Source organism: Fringilla coelebs (genome assembly GCF_963513975.1).
Source record: "Fringilla coelebs genome assembly, chromosome: 11".
Lineage (NCBI taxonomy): Eukaryota > Metazoa > Chordata > Aves > Passeriformes > Fringillidae > Fringilla > Fringilla coelebs.
Window position 1 is genome coordinate 7,066,429 of NC_140037.1, and position 12,464 is coordinate 7,078,892.

The following is a 12,464-nucleotide window of genomic DNA, read 5'->3' on the forward strand; positions in this document are numbered from 1 at the left end:
AGGAATTTCCCTGTGAAGAAATTGATACTTTTTAGTGGGGGGAGCAGTAATTCAAAGGTCAAATAAGGTCTTGTCAGTTTTTTCCTTTGAGATGTAATTTAGAGGGGATCTTCCCATGTTGATGTCTTGACTTATTTATCTCCAGCCAGGCCAAGCAACCTGCTGCCTTTTCTTCAGCCTGCCAGGCTTCCCTGTGCCTGGTGCCAGTGACACAAGTGTTTGAGGGGCAGGATCAGGGACAGTCTAATCCTTGCTCAGGTGGACTCAGTCTGGCTGGGAGGGTTGTTAAAACCAGGACCAGTCTTTGGTTGTTCTCCTGGCCTTTCCTTGCTGTAGCACGATGATCTAATACAATGGGTATGCATCCTATTTGCCCCCCTCCGGGTGACATTGTTCTTGTTTTTCGTTAAAAGAAGGAAGTTTTTCTTGTTTGCCCGGTGACTCTGCCCTTCTGGAATGAAGATGAGTAATGCTGGCAGCACTCCATGCACCTGCTGGGTGCCACCCTCCGGGATCACCTGAGCCACGGGCAGCAGATGGAGGCAGGCAGGGCCAGGAGGGTTGAATGGGAGTTGGGGAGGTGTTTATGGTTGGAGTCTGGAACCTCCTCCTGCTTAGGAGCAGGTGCTAAAGTGATCTCACAACGCTGGGACTTGTTGGGTGCTGCCTTGCAGGTCTGGGTGTTGGCGCCAGACGTTGGGAATCTTTATTCTCCAGGACTAGCCTGGTGTGTATTCTCTCCCTTCTCCTCCTCCTCCTTTTGGGTAGGACTGGAAGGAAGCAAAGAGCATTCAGTGATAACCTCCAGTGTTCATTAAATAATTTGGCACCTTGCCTCTGAGTCCCTGATGCTCCCAGCCACTCCAAAGCGAGCCTTTGTGCGGAACAGCCACGGCTCCAATGACACAGGTTGAGTGAATTCTGCAGGATCGGGGATCAGCCTGCTGGGTTTGCGTGGGCCATGGAGCAGCAGAGTGTTTCCATTACCCAGGGGTGACTCAGCATGGGAGTATTGCCCAGGGACTTCACAGCTGGTCCTTTCCACACTGTTTCCTGTCCCCTCCTCTATTACAGGGTACAGGTCTCTCTGAAGAAAGCCCAACACCTAAAAACCAGCCAAAAACTTCATCTAGCTGGTAGCATCCCATCCCCTGCTGCCAGCCAGGATGAGCAGTATCACGAGCACATCCTTTAAGAAACCACAGAATTGCTTTACAGAATTTGCTGCTGGAGTTTGAAGTGTGACACTGGATTGTTTCAGGCGTGAGTGACACAAAATTTCGGAGTAAAACTGAAAGTGCTTAACTGTAGTTCCTCCCTGATGAGGTGGTGAACCTGTTCCCATCCCACCTGATGTGTAAGCTAATTAGCTCCTTGGCTAAGCAGTAATTCTGGGCAAGTATGCACAGGCTGTCCTCACAGGGACTCTTGCATTCCTCTTCATTTCACAAGCTAAAGAAAGATGCTTCTCTTTGCTTGTGAGGTTATTATTGCTCCATGCAGGTTAATTGAGCTATAGCATTAGAGCCACTCATCAAACAGTGGTGAGTCGCTCACTTGTCTAAGCTTGTTTATTTTTATAATGCTGGAAAATATTTGCATGCTGTACAGAAATGTGCTGCTTTGGTTCCCTACAGCCTGGCAGTATTATCATTTTAAATTCTTCATTAATCTTCCTTCCTCACGAGGGACTGGCAAGGTTCCTGTGCATAATTACATGATGTTTAAGTCAGAAGCCTCAGCTACTGGGTTTTTACACAATGCCCTGCAAACATGAGGCTTTTCTTCCTTAAATAGTACCTACATTACCCCCATTTTGTGTCCATTCTTGATCTCAGCATGGTGAAGCATTATTTGCAATTCCTGTCTTAGTTCTACCAGTTCTAGGTTGTGATGTTTCCTCCAGAGCTTTTCCCTCAAATTACCAGCAGTAATTTCAGACCAGAGTTTAAAATGAGGTGTAGGATGATAGAGCTGCAATGCTTGGGAGCAAATTGAAAAATTGATTCAGCCTGGGAAATCTCACCGTGGTTGCTTGGATGAGATTTGATCTAAACCTGAATTTTCCTCTGGAAAAGGTGTTTCTAGGCTTTGTGGCTATGGAGAGTGCACCATCCCATCCATACAGTTTGGCAGTCTGATTTCAGCCCTATCAATCATAATAGATGTAGGCTAAACCCCCAAATATGTCTGTTTAAAGTATCTACAGAACCTTCCCAATTTCCTTTCAGCTCTATCATAACAACTTTTCCAGTGGATCTCACTAATTTCCATCTTTGGCACAGTGAAAACCGAAATTGCTGGAAGAGCCTGACAAAAAATAGAGTTTGGTGTCCAAATAAATAACACATGGGCTTCAGCACCAATTGTACTGTTCATTTTTGTGTTTTGTTAATAGAAAAGTTAACTCACTGGTTCTGCCAGGAGGTTCCAGCCTGCTCAGAAAGCAGATTCCAGGAATGCTGCCACCCAAGTTAGTTGCACAAGATTTTCTTTGTTAATTAAAAATAATGGGATAAAACTGGAAAAAATAGGCTACCAGTTGGTATTTAAAGAAAGCGGATTTGTTGGCCAGAATATCTTCATATTGTATCTCAGCCCACCTTTTGCTTTGGGTTTCCAGGTTGATTTCTAATTTACATCCACCCTAAAATTAGTAGTATTCAGTTCCAGCAAATGTTTTCAGTGTGAACTGTGCCCTCCCTCCATCAGCTCAGCAGAATGAGCTGGTAGTGCTGAGGAGTGAAGCTCTGCGTGTGAAATGGTTCCTGGAGCATTTGAAGGAGTTAAACATGCACAGATTGGATTTGTCTGTTGAAAGAAAAATCTTTAAGGCAGAGAGGCAGAATCTCAAGCTGGATTGTATCTTTGTATTAAAAAAATAAACAACATCCCCCCCCCCACCTCCTTAGATTTTTCCAGTTGAGACAAAAGAAATCTTTGGGTGGAAAGGCAGCATCATATTGCATAATAAAAGCCTTTTTATACTCTAATAAAAAGGGTTGCTCAGGGCAGCTTGGTTTAAAAAAAAAAATTATAAAAAGAAGAGTCAGGGATGATTCTGGTGTGAGGGGGATGAGGAATCCTTAACTTCTGTTGTGCAACACTGGGAAAAGAGGCTAGAAATTGCTCTGGTTATCTGCTGTCTTTAATGCCTGGTTTAAAGGTTCTTTACTGCATATTTGCTGGCAGCTGTTTTCAATATATCCCTCTCGAGCTAAGTCACCAGTTAAGAATTTGACATTAGCTGCTTTTTTCAACCACCATCTTGAAGTACCACACCACACAACACTGCCTTGTTCTCTCCTTAGATATTGTTCATGTGCCTTGAAATTGCTGTTGACACCTCAAGTATTTAACTTGCAGATCTGAGATAGTTTTTGTTGGGTGTGGATTTGTGCTGTAATAAGTCAGAGACAGAAGTATCCATGTCTGCATTCCTTCACTGCATCTGTTCACTTTATTTTTTGCAACATTCCAGGAAATTAAGTTAAATTATACGTATCAATGAATATTTTTAGTTTCGCTGGTTCTGTTTTCATTGCCTTTCCTTAAATTATGAACACACCAAGTGCACAAATATGTTCCACATCTTTTGCATTGCTTGCCTTTTTCTTTGGGACACTTTCAGTAACTGCTTCTTGTAACATGCCTAAATACACATTGTTCTGTATTCTCCTGCTTCTCCTCTCAATGGTTAAAGTTTCTTTAGTGTTTCATATTCTGAAGGAAAAAAGTAACGTAATTAAAGAGTGTTTTGGGAATTAGAGCTGTGCTCTGCAATGTATTTCTGGCATAAGCTCTTGTCAGTGTCCTTTTCTTCCCCTGACTTTCCCAGTCTGTAAAATAAAGCTAATATTCACAAACTGATCATTCTCACAGTCATTTCTGAGGCACAGTGTGTTGAAGTTTATCAAGCATTTCACAGTGTCACCATCCAGCAGAGGATTTCTGCTGACACAGTTTGAAATACCCAGCACCATTGGCAAAGGAGCCATAAGCACAGGGCATCCTCATCTGTGCTGCAGCTTTCATTCTGAGCAAAAAATAAAACAATGGAGTTAAAGAATTAGCGGGTTTTAATCACTGTTTCACTTGGAGGCACAGATGGGACAAAGCATTACTTGGCAACATTTAATCTTGGAGCAGAAATGGTCATGATTAAAGCAGCAGCTGGAGTAGATTGCTGGGGACATGGGGGTTCATTCATCCTAAAGGGATCAAAATTGTTGGGCTCTGGGAGAAAACAAGAAGCTACAAAAGGAAAATGTGAAATAGGGCCCAAGGTTTATTATTTTGAGGGTCCCATCTGTTGATTAAAATGATGTTTTCAATGCTTTCCTCAGAATTATTTTGGGAGCGAGGAGAGTATCAAGTGATCTGGCCTGCTGAAGAGGAGCCTGAAGCCATCTCTGAGTGGAGACCTTGGGTTTGCAGGAGGAAGGCTGAGTGTGTCCCCCCATGTGGCAGAACTGCTCCTCCTCACCAGGGAACTCCAAGTGAAGGACAAAGGTATGTGCCACTTCAAACAGCATTTCAAAGGAGTCACATTCCAGGTCAGCTAACAGGGCCTGAATTCCTGCCGTGGTGGGCAGCCTGGAATGAGGTGGATTTTAACTTTCCCTTCATTAGGATTTGCAGAAGGCTTTTGTGTGCCCAGTGGGAGTCCTTGTGTTGCAGGGGTTGGCTGGTCTAAGGGAGCAAACAGGGAGGTTATGGAGGTGCAGCACAAAGCAGATCCTTCAGGCCTCCTGGTTCTGCCACGGAACAAACTGTTGGGAACAAGTTACCTTCTGCTGAGGGACAATGTAATACAGAAAAAAGGTCACAAAAGAAAATGCTGGAACACCAACACGTGTTCTGCTGTCAGGGCAGAGCCACAGCTTGGCCAGCGAGTGAGGCTTACTCTCTATTCTGAGCTGTTCTAGCTCAAAAGTAGCTCTGCTTTCAGTTACATGTCTCAAAGGTATCATTAATTTTTGATATTTCAACTCGGGCAAGGCCAATGGGCCTGAGTTTCCATGACACACTCCTGACTCCACTGGGAGACTGAGCAAAATGTAATTGCTGTTGGTCACTGGCTTAATCTGTACTTAGGATGTGCCTGACATTGGCTCTTTGTGTTTCTCTCATTGGGACGCAGTGTTTTTTCCTGCCACTCAGAGGTCTTTTTCTGTTCCTTAGATCAGACAACTCTTTTTCCTCCCCTTGCATTTGCATGCATTCCGCTGAGGGTATTTAGATGTGTGAGGATTTGGTTGCCTTTGTATAGCAGGAAGTTCCCGAGTCCTCACTTGCACCGTGCCTGGGGTTTTCTGCGGCAGGGAGAAGAGGTGCTGATCTCACTCTGGGCATTTCATAACTCTGAAAACCTGCTGGCTAACTAGGTATTAATGAATTGCTTTATCCAAGCCGAAAGATTTCTTTACTTCTTTTGAACCATATGCTATCTCAATGGGCCTCTTTTTTGTTTTTTTTCCTTTCCCTTAAAACTGACAAGTTGCTGATTTCACACTTCTATCCTTGTCTGCCTACAAATACGGGAAGTGTATTTCACTGTTGGTAACTCCAAGTATAAAGCAAACAGGTTTCAAGCATATTTACCATCATCCTGTGAATTCCGCGTCTCCTTTTTGCCCGAGATGCTGTCTGAGGTATTTGGCACGCATCCCTACAGCTTGCAGTGGATTGATTTGCCTATAAACTTTCAAGTCACCTTTCATCACCTTTCTGAGGCTTTGCCCCCCGGGCATGCACGTCCTTCTTAGGTCTCCGTGGGCCTTGATGACCCCCATTGTTATGGGAACCTTTGGTAATCTAACCTGCTTTTTTTCTGTATTTCAAACCCTTGCTCCTGAATATCTCTCCCTCCATCCACTCAGGCGCTAATAACCGTGTCTCCTTTCCTTAGGTCAAGGGCAGCTTTTACATTCCACCCAAAAGGCACCACAGTTTGAGATGAGGAATTCAGAAGAGCAAGCAGCTACGACAGTTTTACAGCGCCTGCTGCAGGAGCAGCTCCGATACGGGAACCCAAATGACAACCGCAACCTTCTGGCCTTACACCAGCAAGCCACAGGCAATGCCCCCCCTTTCAGCAGCACCGGCAGCCCGGCCGCTCAGAACGAAGGGCTGAGCTCCCAGGACCACCAGCTCGTCACTCATGCTGCCCGCCAGGAGCCCCAGGGCCAGGAGATACAGGTGGACAACAGCATCATGGAGAAGCAGCTCTCGCCGCGCCTCCAGAACAGCGAGGACCTCCCGACCTACGAGGAGGCCAAGGTGCAGTCGCAGTATTTCCGGGGCCAGCCGCACGCCAGCGTCGGGGCCGCCTTCTACGTCACGGGCGTCACCAACCAGAAGATGAGGACTGAGGGGCGGCCCACGGTGCAGCGGGTGAGCCCGGGGAAGGTGCACCAGGACGAGGGGCTGAAGGACCTCAAGCAGGGCCACGTGCGCTCCCTGAGCGAGCGGCTGATGCAGCTGTCCCTGGCCACCAGCGGCGTCAAGGCCCACGCGCCCGTCACGAGCGCGCCGCTCTCCCCGCTCTCCCCGCTCTCTCCCCAGCAGTCCAGCGACCCTTACAAAAATTCTGGCTCCAATGAGTTCTACAAGAACTCGGTGCAGCCCCCTTCCCAGCCCAGCATCAAAGGAATGGAGCAGCGGGGGCCTCCCCCGGAGTACCCCTACAAAAACGTGTCCACCCCGTCTATGAACTGCAAGCCTCAGGACTCGGGGCATTTCTATAGTGAGCATCGCATGAGCCAGCAGGGAAGATCTGATGGGCCCATGATGAGGTATCAGCATCCCCCTGAGTATGGCTCAGTCAGGTAAGAGAGACCTTAAAACACGCCCTGTGACAGCCACGTAGGGAACAACATAAAACCCTCAATCACCTTCACTCCTGAGCACCTTCACCTTCACTTTCCTTCAGCAAAGACCCCATTTTCATTATGTGACATGACATGTTGTGTTCAGCTGCAGACTCTCTGGAAGGACTGTTACCTGCTTCAGTAGCTGACTAGAGAGGCCTGATGCTTTTTTATTAAAAAAAAAAAAAAAAGATCCAAAACAAGCCAACCGGATTTTATGGTATGGGGAAGTTCAATGCTGAGGCTCCAGAGCCTCACAAAGCTTTGCTACAAAAGCCAAAGTTATGGTGTGATTCATTGTAGAAACTTGCAGTTACTTACTGCAAGACTTAAGCTGTTCTTTAATTACATCCTCCAGAAAAAGGTTTTTCTTAAAACTGCATCACATAGGAAAGGAGAAAGTGAATGAAAGCAATAATGGTGCAGGTAGCAAAAATCACCTCTGAGCGTCCTGTAGAGTTTTTAGAATTTTATTTTCAGTGGCCTGAAGTGTAGGAGAGGAAAACGGAATATGCTTTGTGCCTCATCCCAGGCTTGCTCGTTCAGCTTTTGCTCATTTTTCTTGCATCATTTGAAATCTCAGCCTGTTCTGGTTCCCTCTAGATAAGGAGCTGGATTTGGCTTGAGCCAAACACTGATGTCCGTGTGGGAAGATGAAGTTTTATTAAGGTGGGCTAAAACCCCAGCTTCACTTTACCTGTTCCCATATCATCTCATTTCTGCCTGACACCAGGTGGGGTCTGGTGTGATAATTTTGGCTTCATTTTGAAGCTAAAAGGGTAATTCAAAGGAGCAACGGGAGGATGTAAATGGAGAGGTCTCTGTGAATTTGTGTTTGCACATTTTGAGGGAAGCATGAAGAAACCAGTCAGTATTTGGGAGCAGAGTCTGAGCTTTAGGGAATTTGAATCTGCTCAGAACCTTCCTAGCCCTATGAGGAGCTATTTTCAGAGTTTGTCCACCATTGTTTGTGATCTGAAATGACTTCAGCAGCATACAAGCCTGATGAAAAGGCCCTTTGATCTGGCTAAATAAATAATAAAGAGGCCAGGAAAAGGGGAAGTAAAGGGTTTAGGGGGGGTAATGATTGTAGAAGCTCGTTGCAAATGTTTTTGCAAATTCAAAGGCCTCAAACCTCTGTGCACATGGGACAGGGAAACAGCTCCTCAGTGGTTCTGCTGCATCAGAAATACTCCTTATATTATATGCAGTGAGATGTAGCCTGCTTGCTGTTCAAGGGAGAGGTATTTGAAAACACGCCAACAGTCAGCTCCTCTAGACAGGGTGATTTTTGTCTGTATTGGATGGATCCTGGCTGCTTTGAAAGAACATGGTGGGGGGAAGGAGGGGGAGGAGAAAGGTTCAGCTGGCAAGGTTTCCAGTAGGGGAAGCAACTGAAATTTGTCTTCAAAGCGCTGGGAATCTAATGAGGTTACTTTTTAACCTAAATAGCTGCACATAGGAGAGGTTTCCTTTGCAGGCAAATGCTGGAGCAGTAGAACAATTGCAAGACTAATCCATAAATTACAGAGCAGCGTAGCAAAGGAAGGCAGCGAGTCCTCTATTCCCCTCCCTCTCCCGCATGCTGTAAGAGAAACTGTCATTTAGACAAGAAACCTTCTGTGTTGCTAAAGGTGCAGCTGGGTGATGGTGCGGGGATTTTAAAGGCAAACAGCTCCGGGGAGAGCTTTTGCCTCTCACCAGGAGCGTCCTTGCAGTCTCCAGTTTTCCTGCACCGCGGCTCGGCCTTTATCGGGATTCATTTGGATTGGTAAATGTGTGCATTTTTTGAATTGTGCGTCAAGGAAACAAAGCCCCTTCTCTCTGCTCCCGAAGCCACACCCTTTTCTGCGGGTTTTTCCCCTCATTGTTCGGGGGAATTTGAGGGTGACCTAATGATGCGGTTAAATAAAACTCGTTGAGCAAGATAAACATTGGGGAATTCACAGCATTCTCATGCTTCACCCTCCCCAGTCTGGGAAAGGAATGGGCTGTGTGGTAAGTTTAAACCAGTCTGCAAACAGTTTGCTTCACCTGCTCCTGGGCGGTGTAAGTTTGGGAACAGTGTATGTTGGTAATGATGTTGGTTTAATGTAAATACCGGGCATGCCGGAGGCATCTCTGCTGTTATTTGGAAATTTTACAGAAAGTTTAGAAGAGGGCTGGCCACGTGTGATGTTCCAGAGTTGGGTTCTCTCCCTAATACTTCAGCTACACTTTAGCACTGGTTGTGAAAACAACCCTCCAGTCTAAGAGGAGAGCATGGGTGCCTTGGGCTCCGTGTCCTGGGGCTGCAAGGGCTCCTGTGGCAGCACAGCGAGAGCTGGAGCAGCTTTGGGTGCAGTGGGGGCTCCTCTCTGATGCAGCTTTGGGTGCAGAGGAAGCCCCTGCCTGATGCATTTTTGGGTACAGAGGAAGCCCCTGCCTGATGCATTTTTGGGTACAGAGGAAGCCCCTGCCTGATGCATTTTTGGGTACAGAGGAAGCTCCTGTCTGGTGCAGGTTTGGGTGCAGAAGGAAGCTACTGTCTGGTGCATTTTTGAGTGCAGAGGAAGCTCCTGTCTGGTGAATTTCTAGGTCCAGAGGAAGCTCCTGTCTGGTGAATTTCTAGGTCCAGAGGAAGCTCCTGTCTGCTGCATTTTTTGGGTGCAGAGGAAGCTCTTGTCTGGTGCAGGTTTAGGTACAGAAAAAGCCTCTATCTGATGCATTTTTGGGTGCAGAGGAAACTCCTGTCTGATGCATTTTTGGGTGCAGAGGAAGCTCCTTGTCTCTCTGATTCAAGCGCCATCCTCTGTCTGGAGCCCAAGTGACTGAGCTCCTGCTGTGGTGATTAATCCCATCGACTTCACAGAAAGTTTTTGAGAGGGAGGTCTGCAGAATTTGTCCCATAATTAGTAAATCACTGTGTGCACTTCGTTCCCCTGAGCAGCATCAAAGTGGGGGCTAATCAGGTGTGACTGGGCAGCAGAACAAAAATTCCTGGGTTTGATTTCGGCTGTGTAATGGAGTGGAGCCTGCTCCCTCCCGCGGGCAGCATTTCCTGGTTTGTGCAGGAGGGGAACTGGAGCTTCTTGAACATGAAACAGGCATTAGAAAAAACCTTAACAAGCCAGAGACCTTTCCTGGTCTCTTCATTCTTCTGCCTTCCCCACTGTGCTGCTGTGCCACAGACCTTGTGTGTGACCCTCTGTCCTGGCAGCCTGAGCACCCCATGGCTGCAGAGCTGCCCTCGCTCCCTGGCTCTGCCTTCCTGCCCCAAAAACTCAGCTGACCCTGCTGCTTGCAGAGCCATAAATCCAGGTTTGTACTTGGCCTTTGTGGAGTTCCTCTGCTCCATGCCAGAGAGCAGAAATTCCTGCGTGGTGCACAGAGAAGTGGCCCTTAAAGTTACGCTTTTAAACCCAAACACTTGTGGGGATAATTGCTCTGAGTTTTGTTTTCCCCCTGCGTTTGGTTTATTCAGGTCTCTGTGACACTGAGGCAAATGGAAGGAGATTGTGTAATTTTGTTGTGTATGTGTTTTGAGAGTCTACATTTTTTCTGAAGTGGTTGGTTCAGATAAAATTGTCATTGCTATTGCGGGGTTACCTGAGGACTCATTCTCTCATGGAGGGAATTTTCTGCTACCATTTTATCAGCAATGCTGTTAAGTGACACCAATAGTAATTTTAACCTTTAAATTTTGCAGTGTAGCATAAAAATATTGAAAAATTTTTTGTTTACCTTTCTGACTCTCTTAACACAAAATTGCTTTACCAGAGAAATAAATTCTTAATTTCTCTTGCTAATATAAAGAAATCCCAGAGCCAGGTATTTTTTACCCACAAAACGTATGTAAGTATTTTATAAGACAAAATTTTAAACAGTGGGAATGCCAAAAAGTTCTTTGAATGTGTATGTAAAAGTTTGCATGCAAGATCTTAAAAAGTCTGGTGTCACTGTGAGGTTACTAGGATTTTTAAATATAATTTTTTAAAGCTGATATTTTTTAAATACCAATTTTTAGGATGTATTAACCCAGCTGTGCTGTCTCGTTCTGCTGGGAATATAAATGCATTTGTGACATTTTGGAAGCCCTAATGCTGTTGGTAATGCCACAGAGCTAGAGGCTCCAAGCTCTCATGTTCTAGCTTGAGCCCACAAGATTGGTATAATTTCAAGACTATGAGAGGCTTTGGATGTGAGTGCCAAGATGCTGGAATTCTTGGAAATGTATCCTGTTTAGAAATACTCAGCCATGATTTCCTAGAGTTGTTCTTTACAATAGGTTTAAAAAGAAAGGATCATTACAAGGCATGTCATTTCCACTGGCCCTTCAGAATCAAAGTGCTGCTGTTGTGTTTCTTTGGCCATCATTTTGTTCATCTCATTGGTGCTTAGGATGGCAAGGTTCTGCCACTGGGTCTCTGTTGACAGAACAACAAGATGTTTTTAGTCAAATAGCTCAAAACGTTAACATTGGCATCTAAATCATCTTCATGAGGCTTTTAAGATTAACTCACTGACACCAGTCTCCCCGAGTAACTGCTCTAGGCTGTTTTCAGACTGGAAAAGAGTGTTTTGTTGGTTGAAAATTGGTTTGTTTGCACCCATGAGGCAGACTGGCAATGTATTTCTTTTTGATCTAACTCTGTGGGTCATCACAGATGAAATGTCACAGCAAGGTTATTCCCTAATTGATTACAACATCAAAGCAAAGCTGTGGTGATAGGTAAAGAATAAACTCAAGGAGGTGAGTGGTTTGTGAGGATGCAAAGTTTTAACTCTGCACACAACGGGGTGAGCTAAGAAAGCAGCTGGAAACCACCTGAGACAAACCAGGTGACCTTGAGCATGGCCTGTGATGGTTTTGCCTCATTCTTCATGATGAGAACTGGCAAATGAAGTTAATGAAATCAGTGCAACAATAAGTAGAGCTGCCCCCCTGGGAGGAGAAGAACCAAATTGCTGCTACTAAACTGAACATTCCTGAGGAAATTAATTGCACATCACTCTTCTGCATGACCCCTGAAATCCTCATGCTGCAAATGATCATTTCTGGGGAAGTACAGCTCCTGAAATGATGCTGCTGGCAGGGACCACAGTCACCTGAATGTGAGGAGAGAAACAGTAGCTGGAGCAGTGATTCTATGTTTTTTTTCTTAGTTAACAAAGGCTAGATTTGTTTCCCCATTAAGGAATTTGAGCGGGAGCTTGGAGGTTTCTCTTCAGGGAAGCAGGGCAATGAGACATGAAGGGCATGATGCTGAAATAGTGAACCCTGTGCTGAGCTGAGAGCTGCTGAACTCCCCTGTGCTGCTGCCAGATGTGAGTAATGCCCAGATGGAGTGGTGGGTGCAAGGAGTGATTCCTTCTTTCTTGGAGAGCAGGAAGGATGGTGCTGAGTGTTTGCACTTGGGCTCAGAAGCGTTGTGTGCAACCCTTGAGCTCCCAGCTCAGCTTCCTGCTCGCTGCTGTGAGTTCCTCCAAGGCTCCTGGTGCTGTGGGAATGTTGTGAGCTGCCTTCCATCCTCTGCAGGGCAGGAGTCCCTCCTGGGAGCACAGGCAGCCAGGGAGGTATTCTGTAGCAGTTCTGGCCAGGTGGAACAACAG

At 45.9% G+C, this 12,464-nt stretch overlaps 1 protein-coding gene across 2 annotated transcripts in view; it reads left to right on the forward strand.

The window, feature by feature from the left end:
- The window catches only part of AMOT (angiomotin), a 58,454-nt gene that overhangs the window by 20,537 nt on the left and 25,453 nt on the right, over positions 1-12,464 (forward strand). For both annotated transcript variants that reach the window (XM_084212855.1, XM_084212854.1), the window contains exons 2-3: positions 4,347-4,512; positions 5,912-6,830. In XM_084212855.1, the coding sequence (XP_084068981.1) occupies positions 5,959-6,830 (872 nt within the window). In that variant the 5' untranslated portion in view covers positions 4,347-4,512; positions 5,912-5,958. The remainder of the gene's footprint in view (positions 1-4,346; positions 4,513-5,911; positions 6,831-12,464) is intronic.